General features: G+C 43.6%; 1 protein-coding gene across 3 annotated transcripts in view; it reads left to right on the top strand.

Moving 5' to 3' along the window:
* The window catches only part of RAB11FIP3 (RAB11 family interacting protein 3), a 95066-nt gene that overhangs the window by 38028 nt on the left and 37045 nt on the right, over nt 1–19993 (top strand). For all 3 annotated transcript variants that reach the window (XM_072982608.2, XM_072982610.2, XM_072982611.2), the window contains exon 4: nt 3276–3370. In XM_072982608.2, the coding sequence (XP_072838709.2) occupies nt 3276–3370 (95 nt within the window). The remainder of the gene's footprint in view (nt 1–3275; nt 3371–19993) is intronic.

Genomic DNA, 19993 nt, shown 5'->3' on the forward strand with positions numbered 1-19993 from the left:
ATCAGAGTGGTATTGTTTGCATATCTGAGGTTGTTGATATTCCTTCCAGCAATCTTAATTCCGGTTTGGGTTCCCTCCAGTCCAGCCTGGATGAAAACTTCAAATACAGGGTCTGAATGCCTGTAAATTCAGCCAGGCTTGTGGTACCAACTAAATGAGGCTGGAGGCTGCCTTTATTCCCCTGGGAAATTTCTCTTCTATAATACCTGTATGGCATGAAGATACCACAAGGTGGAAATAACTGTTTATGTTGAATTTGGCAAGTGCCAATGGCGAAGAAGGTTGTTTTTATTCAGGGACAGAAAAAAAAAAGATTACAGTGGTGCCTCGCTAGACGATGGTAATCCGTTCCACTGAAATCGCTGTTTAGTGAAATCATTGTCTAGTGAAAAGCAAATTGTCATCTAGCGAAAATCGCTTTGCAAAGCAGGGACCAAACATTGTCCAGCGAAATTCCCCCATAGGAATCATTGTTTTGCAAATCGCTATAGCGATCGCAAAAAGTCAATGTCTAGCGAAAAAACTGTCATGCAGGGTAACTGTCTAGCGAGGCACCACTGTAAATGCAAGAAAAAAGTGGAAGCAATAGAGTCTCTCTCTCTCTCTCTCTCTCTCTCTCTCTCTCTCACACACACACACACACACACACACACACACACACACACACACACACACACACACACACACACACACACACATCTATAGTCCCTACTAAAAATTGCAACAGATTTTTTTTTTTATCCCGTTCCTGGGGCAAAATGTACATCAGAAATGCAGAACCTCAATGTATTCCTGTTTAAAAGGAGCATGTGGGGATGTGTTGTCATGATTCACAGCAGACAATGGCAAATCCCCCCTGTAGGGGAACTGTTGCCATCCTGTACGGCTGCAGGATGCAGAATTAGCAGCTCTGAATCTACCAGGGAGAATACCACTGAGGTGTGTGAAAAGGGCCGGCCAGCCTTACGATGATGCTGCGCTACCAGCTGAAGAGCGGATCCAGGCTCATTTTTCAGGATGACTTACGATATTACCCTCAGCCGTCATGCATCCTGGTTAAGAGATCTAATTTGTCAAGATGCCCATGTGTTCGACGTCACCTGCAGAGGACCGATTCTGATAGAATCGTTTCGCCTCTTTGCAAGGGAGGGAGGCAGTGAGTGGCTCAGGTGAAAAGCACAACCTTCAAAAAGGCAGGGTTTGATTTTTTTTTCTCACCGTGACCTTTTCTGCCCTTGTGTTGCTTTTTTTAGCTGGAAAACTGTGCAATGAATTGATTTATATTCTTGCGGCCGGGGAGGCCAGATCTGGGCAGAATTAAAATGAATTTGATGAGAGAGTGTGAGTATTGCAGGGTGGGAAGTAGACAAAATGTTCAAAGAATATACTGCAAGTGAAAACGATTTCTTTAATTTGAATCCACTTCCCTACTTACTACTTCCATCTAAAGCTACTATTGGATTTCTGGAGGGAAAACGATGCAATGTCATTGAGTTTCAGTAACGAGTTACGGTCTTAAAATTCAAGAGCAAGGCTTTAAGACTTTAAGATTCTTCTTTCTGTTTTTTAAAATACCCAACAAAGCTTTAGAAAAAGGTAGGGGACCCATGCTTGGGTTTTTTTGAATCCAAGCATTTTTCAAAATGCAAAGCTTCAATATTTCTTGGCACTTAGGCTTTAAATTCTTTTTGTTGCAACTGCTGGGATATTCATTTCCAAAGGTGCCTGTGTGGATTTTTAGCCTTCCCTACTTGATGCCGTCCAGATGTTTTGGACACCAAATCTCATCAGTGGTGAATGGAGAGGGTCCCAAACCTCAAGTGGGCAGCATGTGGGTGGGAGAGCTAGAATATTTTACTGTCTTGAGAATCCAAAAGCATCAAAATAACTAATTGGGTATGTTTGGGAGCATGTGGGTGAGGTGTAAGCGACAGCTATAAATGGATGAATCACACAGTTTATATAATAATCATCATCTTAGAACTGCAGAACTGGAAGGGACCCCATGAGATCATCCAGTCTAGCCTCTGTCCAGGAGGCACCGTGGAGGAATCAAACTCCCAAATTCTGGCTTCACAGCCAAACACTTAAACCACTGAGGTTATCCAGCAGTTCTGCTCCTACATTCCAGTCTTTCCTGAAAAAGTATGGAGACACTTGTGAATGTTGATATATTCGAGATTCGCCACTTTCAGTACTAGGTACATTTCAAAAATTTGGCTGTTATCTGTGCTGGCCTTACAGCTGTTAAAGATGAGGAGCCTTTCAAGAAAAAGCAGTGGCGACTAATTCAGCACAGCATGGTTAAATGCACAATTTTCAAAGCATCACTACTAGTAGCCATCATGCAAATCTATCCATTTTGCTTTTCCCGGCATTTGAATTTATTAATTTTTTTAATGCTAGCTTTATTCAGAAAATTATGAATGAAAAAGAAATACAGTACAGCCAAATAAAATCTCACTCGCTAGTAAAGCAACGCTGGGTCAATAAGTCAAGCACATTTTCAGCTTTCAGTACACGGTGCAAATCTGATGTGTGTTTGTCTTTCATGTTACGGCCTTCCTTTTTCTAAAACGGGGACTTAAGAGCATCTCGCCACAAGACGGTGTGGTCTTAACTCCCAAGATCAGCCGGTGGGAACAGGGTTTCAAAAGGCGGATCCTTCTTTTGCTGGCAGAGGCTGGTGGCAACCGATCTTCCCGTCCGCTGGCAGAACCCACTTCCGCTGGTTGATCTTGGAAATCTGCCAGCGGCGGAATCTGCCAGCAGAACTTCTCTGTCGCTCAGCTCTGTGCAGAGTCTAAAAATGAGGCAGGAGAGAGCCAAGTTATACCAGACCCAGACTTCCTCCCGCCGATGCGTAGAGATACAATGCCAGCACAAAGTGACGCCGGGCACAAAGATTAATGGCCGGTTATTTCCAACATCCTGGATTACGGGCAAGATGCCCAGTGTGGTGTGGTGGGTTGAGTGATGGACCAAGACTCAGGAGACCTGGGTTTGAATCCCCACCTGGCCATAGAACCCCCCTGTGAGGTGGGGGTGGCATGGGTAAAACCACTCCTTATATATTGGAGTTTTCGTGAAAGCCCAAGTATCTGACTGACCTTGAGGACAGGAAACCTTCTGCAGAACGTCCGGTGAATGCAGGCTTCCGTGTCTTTCTCCTGGCCAATCTCCTGCCCCCTTGCTTGGGACTCAGTGATGTGCAGAGCTGGACCTGTGGCATTCCCCTCTGTAATACAGCGTTTCCATTTTTCATGTTTTTGCAGCCGATCCTGAACATCAGCTCTGTGCTATGACGTATGCCCACGAGGAGCCGCCTTCTGCCTGTCCTGATGAGTTTGATGACTTCGTTGCCTTTGAGGTAAGTGTGAGCAGGACAATGGCCAGAGAAAGCAGAGGTGGCCAACTGGTTTGCCCCTTCCAGGCTTGATTTCACCTGATTGTGGTCCTCTCCCACCTTAAGGTCTGTTCCTTCCCCCAACCCCCAGTCTTAATACAGTGGTGCCTCGCACAACGAGCGCCCCGTAGAGCGATGAATTCGCTCTACGGGGACGTTTTTTTCGATCGCTAATGCGATCGCAGAGCGACGGCCCCAATGGGCGAAAATCGCAGAGCGAAGGTCGGTAAGTGGTTCGCTTACCGACCTTCGCTTTGCGACCCGCCGATCAGCTGTTCCGCGGCTTCAAAATGGCCGTCAGAAGCCCCAAAATGGCCGCGCGCAGCGTTTTTGCGCCCTCGTTAAGCGAGGGGAGGGCGCGAAAATGGCTGCCGGCCATAGAGGAACATCGCTGTACGGTGAGTAAATCAGCCGATTGGAACGCATTAAACTAAGTTTAATGCATTCCAATGGCTTTTTTCTTTCCGTACAGCGATGTTTCACACAGCGAGGGTTAATCCGGAACGGATTAACCTCGCTGTGCGAGGCACCACTGTATTACCATTTCCCAGCTCAGTACTCCAGGAAGGATTGACTTTCTGTAGCTCTGAGTCAGAGCTTCGAAGCTGCAGATATACGGCCTGTAACTCCCAGAAGGAGAATCGTGCCATCGGGGGCCAAACCCTGAAGCTCTCCGTGCTTCCTTAGAAGAGCTGCTGGCTCTGAGTAAGCCAGGATAGGTGCAAGCTGAACCCATCCCCATGCGGTCCTTTGGCTTCCGCTGCGCTTCCCCCTTTGTGAAAAGGGCAAATCAAGCCAGAAGGATGCAGTTAATCATCATTTCTTCTTGTGGCCAGGTTGCAAAGGACGGTTAGTATTTTCTGAACAAGCCAAGATTTGGAAGCCATAGTTTAAAATCACAGTTTGTTGAGTCCTGGCTTGTTCGGCAACCATTGACTGTTTTTCGTGGTTCAGACATGATGGGAATCGTTAGGGAATTTCAATTGTCTGGGTTTGTCTTCCGACTGGTCTAAAGGTATGAAAGCAGTTTGGGGCAAGTGGCTAAAGGTCATGCATGCCCCGTATTATGAAGTTTAGATCCCGGGTGGATTTGGTTCAAATCACAATTTAATATTTTTTTTAAATTGATTTTTTTAAAAAACAATTCAAACTTTAAAAAATCAATTTTAAAAAAATTAAATCATGATTTAAATCACAATTTAAATCAATTTAATTTTTTTTTAAAAAAATCATTGATTTTCTTAGAAAATCGTTGGTTTTTATCCACCCTGCTTAGACCTGGTCGTCCAGATGCTGCCAAGCCTTCTTTTTTGCTTTCTGAAGCATCAGTGTGGTGTTGTTTAAGGCTATGAATGTCACAAAAGCAGAGCTCCTGAAAAAGAGAGGGAAGCGAAGCCCTAGTACGAAGAATGAACTGGCTGTATCCACAAAGCAGGCTCAGCAGCAAGAAACAATGGGGTGGGACTTACTCACATTTTAAAAAAACAACAACTATATTCTTAATTTGTGTGGGGATATTTTTGGCACGGTTGCCCAGGGGCCGTGCCATGCTCTGCCGTTCTGTGGAGGCGTTTCTTCCTCTCTCCCGCTGTGTTTGCCGCCACATTAAATTTCTTAAGAATGCTTGATTTCACAAAGAGTCGTGCATCTGTGCTGGACTGGGCAGAGACATATATATTTATTTATTTATTTCCACTGCTCAGAATTGACCAGCTGGATCCATTCTGCTTTTACTTGATACAGAATTGGGGTCTGGTTGCCTTTACTTACTTACTTACTTACTTGCTTGCTTGCTTACTTACTTACTTACTTACTTACTTACTTACTTACTTACTTACTTACTTACTTACTTACTTACTTACTTACCGTATTTTTCGCTTCATAAGACGCACCTCTCCATAAGACGCACCAAATTTTTAGGAGAAGAAAACAGAAAAAAATAATCTGTTTTCTTCGCTCCATAAGACACACAGACTTTCCATCTCCCTGTTTTGTGGGGGAAAAAGTGTGTCTTATAGTGCGAAAAATACGGTACTTAATTTTCTTTTCTTTCTTTCTTTCTTTCTTTCTTTCTTTCTTTCTTTCTTTCATTCATTCATTCTTTCATTCTTCGTTCATTCATTTTCTCTCTCTCTTTCTTTCTCTCTTTCTTTCTTAGTAAACATTGATTTGTTAAATTTTTCTTAAGAGACTCTATAGACTCTGAAGGCTTAGACTGAGTGGCCTGGACTACCAGATGGGGGTGGGTGGGTGGGGGAAATTGAATTGTTTGTAAATAATCTTTTGACCTGCTTTTGAACTTGGCAGCCAAATATCAAACAGATGGTCAACAGTGTCTTTGGAATATTCTCAGACTGAAAACGGACTGAGAAATAGCTCCCTGCATGCATTTGAGCAGGAGTGGTATAGAAGTGGGTCCTCTGGGATACTGGAGTTGAAAAACATTGTGGACTGTGACCACTCTAAGACTATGTATATGTGTTTTATAACATTGGTGCACCAAAGCGAATTCTTCATGTTTCTGAATAAAGTAGACATTTGATGGCTGTATTGGCAAAATGCAAAGGTCTGCTGGCTGGTTTTCACCTACTAAAGGAAATAAATTCTCTGGACTTTTCTATTAAGTCAGGAGGGAAGAAAATTATTCTTTCTTGGTTAGGGAAACCCATTTACGAGTCGTGCAGAGGGAAAGACTCCTGAACTTTGATATAGAAGCATCTATCTATCTACCTATCTCTAATCAGAACAGAAGAGGAGAAAGACAAAGAATGGAATCTCAGAGAAAAAGGGAAGGGGGCCTGAAAATACCAATCCAACCCATAGATTTAGAAAAACACGAAAGGAAAATACCAAAGCTAGCTATCTTGGAGGGGGGGGAGAGAGTTCGGATTCAGTTTGCAGAATGGATGATAGGTAGTTTGGGGAGCTGTGAGTTGAAAAAAAAAACTTTTCTGAACTTTTGCTCTAGTGTCAGTTTTGGTCCTGCCTGCGGTGCAGAGACTTTCCGCCCTTTTCTTGTGGGCACGTATTAATAATTGTGTTTCCACAACAGAATGAATGTCTCAAAGCCTTTCAGCTGTGCTCCAATGATGTAACGCTCATGTTGGTAACATGCCTGATGTAAGCTGGTGGTGTGGCGTGACATTAAATCTGTGGTGCTGAAGTCAGAGGCAGCCCAGCTCGAAATAAAAGGGGGAAGGACTGCCCTTGGTTAAATAAGGCGTACGGCCACTCCGTTGCTCTTTGAGGAGAGTTGCTGGTGAAGATTTCCCTTCTCCAAGTGGCTTTATAAAATGTGCTTTTAAAAACTGATACAAACCGTTTTTAAAATTCTGACTGTTTTTGTGCTGTGCTGTTGTCACCGTGTGATCCCACTTTACCTGTCATGGCTGTGCCGCATGTAATCTTGGGATTTATAGTTTGACCCAACTCCGGGAAGCAGTGGAAGACAGGATGGCCTGGCGTGCTCTGGGCCATAGGGTCACGAAGAGTCGGACAGGACTTAACGACTAAACAACAACAACAAAGGAGCTTAAGAATTCCTCTCCTACAGCATCCTGGCTGATAACAGCAGAGAAATCTGAATACATCTTTAAGCGACAGTTTCCAGAATCCCCCAGGATTTAGACCTGTCCAAACTGGCATATCTGTGCATTATAGGTCCGTTCTGTCTTATGTGAGTTTAAGAGCGGCGTAGGAAGGAGAAATCTAACTGGGGCTATCTAAGATTGACGTTGGGTTTGGGTTGAGTTGTTGTTATACGTACCTGCTGCGAGGCATAGAATGTTGGCTTGGATAAAAATAGAAAGCAGGATCCAATCAGGAATTAAAAGCTGTCATATTTTATGGGATGGAGAGGAAGTTATCTTCTAGGTCAGATTCCTTTGTGGAGTGCTACGCCTGCCTGTTTTGCATGGAATAAACTGCACCACCCTAAGTTGGCATATTGGCTTGAAGAGTTGCACAAGAGTTGTAGTGCTCAATGTTTATGGTTGTGCCCCAACGGGTTCCCAAATAACTTTGGAAGACTCTCCTTCTTCGGGTACCACAACGTTTCCGAGAAGCCTGCTTGCTTCTCAGATGGAAGGTGTGTCCACTCAGTAAGGCCTTGGGCAACGGATCTGCCTTGTCGTGAATTGAAAGCAAATGCTTAGGTGTTGTTTTTTAAAAAAATTCACTGTGATAATTTTACTACTGGAGATGTGGTTGAGGGACGCTCCAAGGATTTTATTGTATCAAAATAATCTGGCTGGCTTGGTGGTCCCTAGGGGGGGTTGGTAGCACCCTTAAATTCTCCGTTCTGCTTTGGGGAGCAAAATCTTGGTGGTGAAGGCTGCTGGTTGTGCTTTGTAAGAAAGCCAGTCCTCTCAGAGATTCTCATTTACGCCAATTAAAAGGCTAAAAATGTTTAAAAAAAACATTCCTTCTGTTTGTAAACAGTACTAACCGGAACTAAATGCAAATGTCAATTGTATTGACCTTGGTTATTTACAAAGGGCTTTTGTAAATGGAATTTTTTTTTAACATAATGGATAGTAAGAACGGCAACAGGCAGTGGGAAGCAGCACATAAAATCAACGTTCTGTATCTTCCTGCATGATAAGAACATAATGCCTGGTGCATCAAACTGTACCAGATCTCGTAAGATGAAAACATGATGGACAGGATCGTGTCTCGTATTAGGGGGAAGAATATTCCTTATAGTGGGTGCCGGTGTTCCCCAAAGGGAGGGAGGAAGCTGGAGAGCCTCTTGCAAGAGGAAATCAAGAAATCAAGGTGACTGGGTGGGTGAAGGTGGCGCATGGCGCCTTAAATGCTGAGCATCCCGATGCTTGAGCCAGGTGGACGGAGCTTAGCAGAAAGCAAGTGCCAGGCCCTAAATGGCCAACTTTGCTGGGGAGGCCACACCTTGTTGATGGCTCTGAGGCCTGGCCTTCCCGTATGCGCTCCATGCGCGCAAGAAAGCTCCGTTCTCTTGGGTTTATACTGGGTTTTTTTTGGGGGGGAGCAACCAGGTTTGTCTATTATTTGAGCTGCCAATGCTGCCCTCTGCTGACCAGCCCATGTAACATACATGGATGGTGACGCTTTGCATGCCAGGTACGGAACAGCAAACTCGACATGCGTGCTGTCTGTCAAAGAATTCCAGCTGGGATATTGTTTTCCCCTAACATTCCAACCCTGAGGATCCTTGTAGTAAGAGGCGCCCCCCCCCACTTGCCCCTTGTTCAGCCTGTCCTTATCTGTTCAAGGAGTTTTTGGTTTTACTTAACCAGGTAGTATGCATGGCGTATGTTTGGGAGCAGAGTTTACGAAGTCAAACATTTGTTTTTGAATAAGTCACAAGAGCTGAAGTGTTCTAGAAAGCAAGCAAAGTCCAGACGTTGTCCTTTTGCCCTTTAAAGCATGTGGAGCCTTTTCTGAAAAGGTTTCCACCACAGGTTGGGCATATGATCAGCCAGAACACTGCATAGAGTAGTGGGGAATCTCATCCTTTGGCACTTGATTTTTTTAAGCAAAGAAAAGAAACATATAGCTTGGGGGCTCCAAGGAGAACACAAAGCTATTTGGGTTGTTTCGCCCTCCCCAGACCCCAGTTGTTTCCTGTATTTACGAAACTTGGGTGAATCCTGGCGTCAGGTGTTGCTGTAAAACACCTTTTATCACACATTGTTTTAAAATCTTGATCTGCTTGGGTTTTCACCCAAAGGGGCTGTTGTGTCCAATCCTTAATCTAGGATCCCCCCTGCCAACACTCTGCAACTTTCCCTCCCACTTTAAAGAAGCACAAACAACCGTTCACCGTAAAACCTTGGCTAGCGTTGCATCCGGCAGGCTAGGGGTTGTTGGGAGCAACGAACAGTCAACAAAACAGGACGAATCTTTTCAGCTAACCTTGGACCACGTGTGGATGATCAGACTTGCCCAGGGCCCTTGTGTGGATAAAACGGGATGGGAGAAGCCAGAATTTGGAGAGGAGTTATATTGAGATTCGTTTCCCCAGAATGCCTTTCATGCAGACTAGGGAATTCTGGAAGTTGTAGTTCAAAAATAATTCTGGGTTTCTGAGAGATGCCTGTACAGAGAGCTGAGCTCTTTAGGATAGGGTGGAGTTGTAGACACAGGTAACCCATAATAGTCAAGCTCTTGACTGGGCAGAAGGTCATCCCCTTGCGTTACAGTTTGTCAGGGCTAGCTTGTGAGTTCCTTCAGGTGTGGAGTGTCTTTCTATGCCATACAGTGGCTCTGATCATTGGTCTGTCAGGCACCTTTCTAACCAAAGACGGCACGGGATTGATCCTGGTCTATGCTGTGTGCAAAGCATGTTGTGAGCTGAGGCTTCTTGGTGCAATCGTCATGCATGGGAATTGTTATGGAGCCGGCCCTACCATTCATTGGACTGAAGTGGGTCACCTCGGCTGGCAGGTCTTCTGTCTTATCAAAAGGCAGCAAACTGCTAGTACTTTAATTAGTTACTGTTTTTTTTTTCTTTGCTGGGAGTGAGGACCGATGCTGATGCAATTTTCTGCCACGAGCATCAAAATGACTTGACTAGCTTTGCGTCAAGGAAGTGGATGGTTGAAATGAAAAAGGCAGATCAATTCCAGAAGCTAATAATATTGCGATGAAGCTGAAAGTTGCTTCTTAAAAACAACGATTTATAGTTGTAGTTCAAAGGCCACCACCTCCAAGTAACTAGTTACCATCATAGATGCTGTTTTTAGAAAGTAACTTTTTTCCCCCCATCTTAAAAGTAACTGATTTCCAAAGGATAATTTCAGTCAGAGCTTTTATGGATTATTATCCACTTCCTCAGACAGTGGGCCGTAAGCAGCAAAAACTCACGCTGCAATAAACCTGTTGGTTTTTTGCGTTCCATCGCAATACTTCAGTTTTTATTTGTGTTTTTTACCCTATTTCCCCCCAAAATAAGACCCAATCTGAAAATAAGCCCTACTACGATTTTTTCAGGATGCTCATAATATAAGCCCTACCCCCAAAATAAGCCCCAGTGAAGTGAAACCCCGCTCTCCACCCTTGTGCAGGAACCAGAAGAAGATGACATGACTGTATTTGAATAAATGTAGATTGTTGTCCATGGGGGGAAAAAATTAAAACATCCCCTGAAAATAAGCCCTCATGCATTTTTGGAGTAATAAATTAATATAAGACCCTGTCTTATTTTGAGGGAAACATGGTAGTTATGTTTTGGTTAGTTAAAAAAAAAACATCCGAATGTTACAGCCTGAAATGAAGCTTCAATGCAAAAGGAAAGATTATGCCTTATTACATTCCAATTGTGATATAACTTTGTTCGAGCAGCCATTGGAAAAATAAATGAATAGGAAGCAGCTCATTTTTTCTGCTGAGTTACTTCCAGACTCTGTAGAATCTTATTGTGCCTCGCTAATAAATCATTTCTTTAGAAAACAGAGAGGGTGGCACCCGACATCGCAGAAGTTCTCGAGTGGCAGAGAGGTTTTCTCCCTTTCAGCTTTTGCTCCCCCCCCAAAAAAAAGTGTCAAATGCTTCTGTTTAGGTTCGGGAACTCAGCCATGCCGGTGAAATGACAGGGAAATGTGAGGAGGTACAGCTTGCAGCCTGTTGTCAAGAACAAAAGGCACTCTTGTTGTGAGAGCTGAGGTTGGTTTGCTCAGTTGCACTTCCTGATCCGTCCCTTCCTCCTCTCCCGTCCCATAAGAAGGCTGGGTGCGTGCGAGTGTGTATTTCTTTAACTAGCCTATCCGGAGATGGACTTTCCTTTCTAATTTGCCTCCTCTCCTGGCTTAAAGCACCCGCTGGAGCCCAGTGGGACGGATCCAGTTCCTGTCTGCCTTGCAACTCTCTCGTGCAACCGGTAAGGGTTTGTTTGTGTTTTTTTGGTGGACATTTGGTTGCATTGGTGATGGGTGCTTACCTGTCTCCGAGTCCCACCTTCCAAGTCTCGAAACCAGCCTCGGAGTCATATCCGTCCACTTGCTAATATTTGGATTGGCGCATTCCCGGGTGTGTGCGCGTGTGTGTGTATCATGGTAATAGGTTTCTCTTGCCCCAGGTACAACGCCTGCGAAGTTAAAAATCGGGTCTGGCAGTTCGGGGGGGGAAAGGTGGGTTGGACAGGTGTGGGAATGTGAATCGTAGGCTTTCAGGGGCTGCAGGATGGGTGCATTGTGGATCCTGTCGAGTTGAGTGCTATAATGGCTGTGTGCTTTGGAAATATTCAGCCCCTGCCCAAGCTGACGGATCTGTTTGCTGCTCCCTGGAGTTACTCTAAATGTTTCGTTCTTTCACTCTGGATGTTCCGTAAGTGCCCTAGGGAGGGACGTTCCCTGCACTTTTGACATAACTCAAAATTTGCCTTTTTTATTGGGAAAAGCCGGGACCACGTTCTCTGAATTGTAATGATGAGCGTGAGTAGCAAGTCACAGTTTGGCTTCCTTTAAAAAAATGTTATAACCTGAACGTTGCCAGCCTGTCGTCGTCGTCTTCTTCTTCTTCTTCTTCTTCTTCTTCTTCTTCTTCTTCTTCTTCTTCTTCTTCTTCTTCTTCTTCTTCTTCTTCTTCTTCTCCTCCTCCTCCTCCTCCTCCTCCTCCTCCTCCTCCTCCTCCTTCTCCTCCTCCTCCTCCTCCTCCTTCTTCTTCCTGTACACGCAGTTTACACAGCTCTTTTGAATTCATCAACGGGAATCCCCTGGAATTTTATATTGCTTCTGCTTTCTCGAGCGTTGAGACGCTTCCTCTTTTAGACTTTGTGGATTCTATGCTGTTTTAGGGGATTTGGGGAGTTGTAGTTATACAGAAGAATCCTAGAATCATGAAGTTGGAAGGGGGGGGGCTCTAAGGCCATCAGATCCAACCGCCTGCTCAAGGCAGGAGCCCCAAATCAAAGCAGATCAGACAAAGGGTGGTCCAGTTTTCCGAAAAATACTCCCTCCCCACCGACAGACTTTGGAAGCTGCCATCTGTTGCACTGAGCAAACCTGGTCCCTTTTCCATTAGGCAGTGGCTCTCAACTATGGGCCTCAGATAACATTCTTGGAGCGCTCCTTGGGTGGTTTATAATTTTATGGTGCAGGCTACATAATGTCCCCCCCAGTGTGCTGGGTCCTAGGTTTACTGACCTTGGAAGGCTGAGTGAACCTTGAGCCAGTGACCTGGAGTTGAATCCAGGTCTTGAGCAGAGTTTTGGCTGCAATACTGCAGTTTAACCACCACAGTACAAGGATCTTCAAAGCCTTTGCCATTAGCTGTGCTGGCCAGGATTTCTGGGAGTTGAAGTCCAAGAACATCTGGAGGCCCAAGATTGGGGACCACTGGTTTAGAGTATTGGACTATAATTTGGGAGCTGCCCTGAGCCACGAAACTCTCTGGGTGGTCTCAGACCACTCAATACGAGTGTCTTCCTCCCGCCCATTCAAGCCAGGTCTTTATATCGGTTGCAAAGTACAATGGTGCCTCGCTAGACAGTTACCCCGCATGACAGTTTTTTCACTAGACATTGACTTTTTGTGATCACTATAGCGATTCGCAAAACAGTGATTCCTATGGGGGAATTTCACTGGACAATGTTTGGTCCCTGCTTCGCAAACTGATTTTCGCTAGACGACGATTTTGACAGCTCCCTCCGCGCTAGCAAAACAGATGTTTTTGGGACCTAAGCTTCGCAAGACAGTGATTTAAACAGCTGACCGGCGGTTCGCAAAGTGGCTTTCCTATGGCCGATCTTCGCTAGACAACAACGATTCTTCCCCATTGGAACGCATTAAACAGGTTTCAATGCATTCCAATGGGGAAATGCTTTTCGCTAGACAATGATTTCGCTAAACAATGATTTCAGTGGAACAGATTATCATCGTCTAGCAAGGCACCACTGTAGTAAGATTAACAGAGGAGGAACACGTGATCACTGCCTTGAGCTGATTTTAAAGGGGCCATGATGGAAATATAACTAATAATTTAAAAAAAAAAGGTGGATGTTCGTTAGACCACTAAAATCTTGCACACCAGAAAGCTTTTGAGTCTTGCAAGAGTTTTTACCTGGCATTACAGAACAGGTGTTCGGGGGGGGGGGAGAAAAATCAGAAAAGGCACCCTCATCATCACAGCTAGATCTTCAGGCCAGACTTTGTTATTTAAAGTAAAATCCCCAAAACTCAAAAGCTGGTCTGTTTGTGAGATTTGAGTGATCTAATCAAGGCGTCACCCATCCTTTGCTTTTGAATGGTGTGCAAGGGGGACCTTGAGCTTTTTTTTTCCAGTGTGAGTTCCTGGGTTGATTTGTGTTTGAAAAGGATCTTCCAGTTTATGCGTAAACAAGGGATTTCAGATGGGCAGATGCCCAGCGTTGGCACTGCAGCAAGGAGAAGGGAGGAAGGGTTGAACTGTGACCCTGTTGAGGATGTGCAAGGAGACAGAGCGGTTGATGAGGCTGGAACACCGAGATGCCAAAATCGAACAGTTTCTGCCGTGTGGCTAGAAAAGGCTTCCTGATGGCTACTTAAGGCTGGGCATAGAGAACTAGGAAAAGGCAGTGCGGTTCAGAATTACACAAATGCGAAGAGGCGAGTATTCCCTTTATTGAACCACTAAAAAAAAAAAGTCACACAAATTGCAAGCTCTCGTGGGCTAATTTCCCACTTCCTTAGGCTGTACAGTTCACCTCCAGAGCATCTGGAATGGAATCACTCTTCCTATGATGGAAAAAATAAGATAGAGAAATAATTTGTATCATCCCTAGTGTTTCAACTGCAGTCTCCCATCACAAAGCTCCATCTTTTGTCTAAAAATAACCACCAGAGAGTCTAGTGGCACCTTAAAGATAGTTGTCTTAAGCTTTTGTGGATATGAGCCTTCTTAATTAGGATGCCTGCAGGATTGCTATGGGGGCAGATATGTGTACACATGCTCGGGAGGGCGGAGAACTGAAACCCAAGAAATGCAAACATTGAGCCTAGTTTTTTTTTAACAGTGGTTGTTGAACAAACAGCAGTTTGGGTGGTAACTACAGATGGGGATATTTGTATACAAAGACAAATACTGTGTTTTTCGCTCCCTAAGATGCACCTCTCCATAAGATGCACCAAATTTTTAAGCAAAGAAAACTGGAAAAAAATAATCTGGAAATTTCTCTCCATAAGACGCATATACTTTTCCCCCAATGTTCTTTTGGGGGAAAAAAGCGCGTCTTATGGTGCGAAAAATACGGTAACCCCCATCTCTAGTGGTAACGTACATCCTAGTGTAGAAGCAGGCTGACACAAATGCAGTGATTAAAAGCTCTTCTCTACCTTATAAGAGATTCACCTTGATGGGAGTTGTAGTCCAACGTGTGGGGAGGTGCAAGGTGGCTAGAAACCCAAAATAATTCCTGTTGATCCAAATCTGCTTCTTTCCCCCTTCATCGACGAGCTGGCGTGATTTGGGCAAAGAAGCATCACAGGCTTGAGCCAGAAGTGTGTGTCGTTCCCCCCTTTCTTCATACCTTTGCACAGATTCAGATGTGGACTCTCTCTGTTCTGCTTTTCTAAGCCGGTGTAGTCTGGAAAGAATGTCATCAGAATGTTCATCTGACCTTCTGTCCTGGGAAATGCCTGCAAAATTGTCCTGTTCACTAACCTTTTCTGGAGCCGTTTGTGTGTGTGTGTGTGTTGACCTGGATTTATTGCATTTTTGCAAAAGCAGTGAGCAACTGCCCCACAGCGACATTCTGGCGCAGCCACCACATACACCTTTCGGAACATGGACGAACAAGTGGAACTGCGTCAAAATGTTACAGTGTCGAATGCTTAGGGGAAGATTGCCAGACAGCCATAGATTCTTATCTGTATACTTACTGTTTTTAATATTAAATATAGTTTTTTTTAATGATGTAAACCTCCTTGGGTCCTTTTAAGGAAAAAAAGGCGAGGTAAAAAAAATATTTAAAATAAATAATAATAAATCCAATAAATATACAGCATTGAGTTCTGGCTTAATAATTGTACATTTCTTTTTTCCTTCTGCCTGCGTTTCCACCTTTTCTTCATCATAGACGTCTGTTAATATTTAGGGAATTATCAGGGAAGAAGGTTGATAATTTTTAAAACATCCATTCTAAACTGCACATTCCCCACTAAATTTGCTTATTCTAGTCCTTTATTAAGTCAAGTTGGCTTTTCCTTCTTTGTAGAAAGGCAGTACAGAAATATTTTAAATACTTGTTGTTTTGCTGGCGCTTAGAGGTAACCCACCCAGTGTTACCTACACTGTTTGGGGGAGCAGTAAAGAGGACATAATGACATTATTTTGGCAAAACAATGCAGTGCCTAGTAACAAAATTACTTTTTAGTTTAATGAGTAACTTTTACTAATCGGCCGAAAAAATGTTGTGTTTGGGGGCTTGGTGTTTTCTTGGCCCATCTTTGAAAAAGCCAAGCAATGGTTCCAAGAAGGAATAATACAATTCTTTCAATTTTTTTTTAAAAAAGGTGTATTAACTTTAATCCTCAGCATTTTGATTTTTTTACAGAAATATCTATGTACATTGTACATGGCGATTTATTAAAAAAAATGAGAAGATAATTTCCTGCCCCAAAGAGGTTACAATCTGGAAAAATGGCACAAGAGAGGAAGAAATAAATAGGAAGATACTATAAAATTCAGTTTTGTATACGTAGTAGAATCTATATACTGTATTCGCCTACTCTTGTCTGATATATCAACAAGTTTCTACACATTTCTACGCGGATATTGGGTGGGTGAGATTTCGGCCATATGTCGTGGCAAGGTCAAACTAGGTATTACATAGATGGCATGTGATCAAAATCTCCTTTAGTGTTTAAATACGATCATGAGCATGTTTAACATTCTTTTTCCTCCCCTGAAGGTTTTCCTTAAGGAAATGTCTCTTTTAAATGCATATAATTCCGGGTGGATTTGTAAACACACAGTACTGTGTGTGGGGTGCAGAGAAGAGCAACGGAGATGATAAGGGGACCGGAGGCTAAATCCTATGAAGAACGACTAAAAGAACTAGGTCTGTTTAACTTAATGAAGAGTAGATGGAGGGGAGACATGATAGCAGCCTTCCAATATCTTCTGCCACAGGGAAGAGGGCATCGATTTATTCTCCATTGCGCCTGAGGGTAGGACAAGAACCAAGGGGTGGAAACTCCTCAGAGGGAGACCCACCCTGGAAATGAGGAATTTCCTGATGGTGAGAACCATTAAGCAGTGGAACAGCTTGCCTCCCGATGTTGTGGGTGCCCCATCACTGGAGGTTTTCAAGAAAAGATTGGACAGCCATCCACCCAAGATGGTATGAGGTCCGGGATAGTGTGAGGTCTTCTACCCTGGGCAGGGGGTTGGACTAGAAGACCTCTAAGGTCCCTTCCAACCCTACAATGATTCTACGATTCTATCATATTTTTTTGACTCATGTGTTCACAGATCGGTACCATAAGGATGAGGACCCAGTCAAGTTCTCCTAGTAGCACTACAAATTAAAATACCTTGTCCGGCTACTCTTGACTTTTGCTCCTTAGAGGTTTTTGAAAAAAGTGACCATTACTTGGAAACTATTACACCCACCCAATGAAATGTTGTAGACTTTATTCTGTCACAGGATAAAAGCCTTTTCTGGAAGACCTGTGACTCAAGAGTTTTGAAGTGGCTAGTGACAAGGGAAGAACATGATTGGGTTCATCTGTCTCCCAATGAAAATAATCCATTTTGTTTCTCCTTGGACTGGTGGTAGGATGCAGTGTATCTCCCCCCCCCCCCGACACCTGTACATTTCTGTGGGTTATAATGCAGCTTGGCAAGGGAGAAAAAAAAGAATTCACAGAAATATATGCACAATTGAAAAATAAGTGAACTTTTCTAAAATCATGTAGGCATGTTGGTGGGGAGGGATGCTCAGATTTACATGAGAGAATTGAAAATTTCTGACAATATCAAAATAAGCCAGGATGAGAATGCTGTTAGGATTTTGTAGGACGTCATGAAAACAAGGCAGATTTTTACATCTCTTAAAGAGGCTCCTTGGTGTATTTGCTAGATTGTGCAAGAGTTGGAAAAATGGTTTTCGAAGAAGTAGAACTTTGTAGAGTTTTTAATGTTTAATTGCTATCAGTTATTCGATTGCATTTTAATTAGCATGCCGTTCAATGTTTTGTTTTAACTTATTATGTTTTTCGTTCTGTTCCTTTGAATACCGTAAGCTGCCTTATCAGGAGAAAGGCGGGTCTGAAATGTAACTTTTCCAGATGTTCTACAAAGACTGCTCTTTGGATTTTCTCTTACATGACTTGGCCAGAGGATTCTGGGAACTGTGGTTCCCTGACCCTCCAAAAAAAGGAACTTTTCCAAAGCTGTGTGTAAAACAAACTGTAGAAACCTGGGCTGATTTTTTTAAAATTTTTATTTTATTTGAAGAAAAGCCAACCACCTATGTTTGTGAGCCTTTTCTTTGCTTATTTATGGAGGCGGCCGCTCGCTTTTCTGGCTGGGCGCGCCGGTTTAGTGGCCTCTGCAGAAATCTCGCCGCTTCATCCTTCCTCTGCCCGATCCAGGATTCATTGGCTGACCATCCCAGGGCAACTTGTACAAAAGGATTTATCGGCAGAGGAGAAAATGTGCTGAGGTCAGTCTTGTTGGAAATACAAAAACAAACTTCCGTAGCAAAAGAATCTATGAAAGGGCTTCAAACAGCCGCTGTGGAAACCATCGGGTCCTTCCTGGGGCTGTCAGGAGAGGTCAGGGCAAAGGTGAGAATCAGGCATTTTAAAGTGCTTACGGGACATGCTTAGAAATCACCCCTACAATGCCTTACTTTTTTTTTAAAGTGAACGCTGCAACAGGAATTTAGGAAATATTTATCTCATCCCTTCTCAAAGAGCTCAAAGTGGTACATATTATGGATGAAAATCTAACAGAATCTTGGTTTTTGTGGCAGAACTAAAGTGAGGATTTCTCTGTGTGAGGTTGGGCTTTTTTCCCCTCCTCCTGAGTAGTCTCATAGGACATTTTCTCAAAAGTTTCACCATTTATTTATTTGTTTTGTTTTGTTTTATTTTTGAGAACACCTGGAATTTTTAGATGTGATGGCTGGTTTCTTGTGCGGGATCTTCTGGGAAAAATGTTGAGCTTGGTTACCAATTATTCTTGGTAGGGAAAAATGTGTGTGTGTGAGAGAGAATTGGAAAATGGGGGAATTATTATTATTTTTTATTTGCAGGAAGCTGGGGAATCTTGCTGGCGTGAAGGGAAATATTGCCAAAGCGTCTTTGGTATGGGAAGACTTTGGAAAATAGCTGAAAATAAGAAAATAGCTCACATCCTTAGTCTATATCATTTTTAACTCTTTCCTCTACCTCTGTAGAATTAATGGTTTGAGGAATTAGGCCCTGGTTAAGAAATATGAGGTATGTATGGAGGTTTGTGAGAGCTGGACCATAACGAAGACTGATCGCCGAAGAACTGATGCTTTTGAATTGTGGTGCTGGAGGAGATGCTTGAGAGTCCCCTGGGCTGCAGAGAACATACCTATCCATTTTGAAGGAAATCAACCCTGAGTGTTCACTGGAAGGACAGATTCAGAAGCTGAGTCTCCAGTACTTTGGCCATCTCATGAGAAGAGAAGACTCCCTGGAAAAGACCCTGATGTTGGGAAAGTGTGAAGGCAAGAGGAGAAGGGGACGACCGAGGATGAGATGGTTGGACAGGGTCACTGAAGTGACCAACATGAATTTGACCCAACTCTGGGAGGCCGTGGAAGACAGGAGGGCCTGGCGTGCCCTGGTCCATGGGGTCACGAAGGATCAGACATGACTAAATGACTAAACAACAACAACAGTGGAGGTTTAGAAGAGGCCATGGGCATCGTAAGAGTACTTTTCTACCTGTCTGGCTTTATGCCCCTCTTTTGGCCCTTACTCTTGTACTTGGGGCCAAACAACCATCTCATATGTTTTCATCATCGGAGAGCTGGACTGCTGCTTTGCTCCCTACACAAGACTACCCTTGAAGACCTTATTCTGACTTAAGTTCCGACTTATTTTGTGGCTATGGAAGCAGTGTAGATAAATAAAGCTTGTCAAAATAGACAAGTTGCCTGAAATTATTCCAACAATGGAAAAACTTACATCTTGATCCTCAGATGAATGTTAATATTCTGTGATATTCAATCACATAGCCTGTGATTGTTTTATTTTATTCTAGAATTAACCCTTAACTGAGATATGTGCCAGTTGCTATGAACATGGTCCCTCGCCCCGAGGTCTATACAATTCTGTAGGACTCCTGGGAAGGTCAAGCATCTGATCTGATTCCCTTAAAAGGCTGTCTGAAATATTTTTTATATAAATATGTAGTTAAGCTGGCAGCAGAGTTGGCACCCTTTAAGGCAACTGAGTGTTAGTGGAATCCAGCCCACTTTTGCTTCTAAATCAGAGGCTGAAAGATTATCCATGTACGAAATACAAATCTAGAGGGATCCTTCAGGTATCAAAATCTAGACTGAGGTAAGCAAAAGTGCATAAACGCGTGTGCCAGCCTCTATGCTGTCAGACCTGTTTGTCCGGTAGCGTATTACAAAAATAAGTGGAA

Source organism: Pogona vitticeps, chromosome 13, assembly GCF_051106095.1.
Source record: "Pogona vitticeps strain Pit_001003342236 chromosome 13, PviZW2.1, whole genome shotgun sequence".
Lineage (NCBI taxonomy): Eukaryota > Metazoa > Chordata > Lepidosauria > Squamata > Agamidae > Pogona > Pogona vitticeps.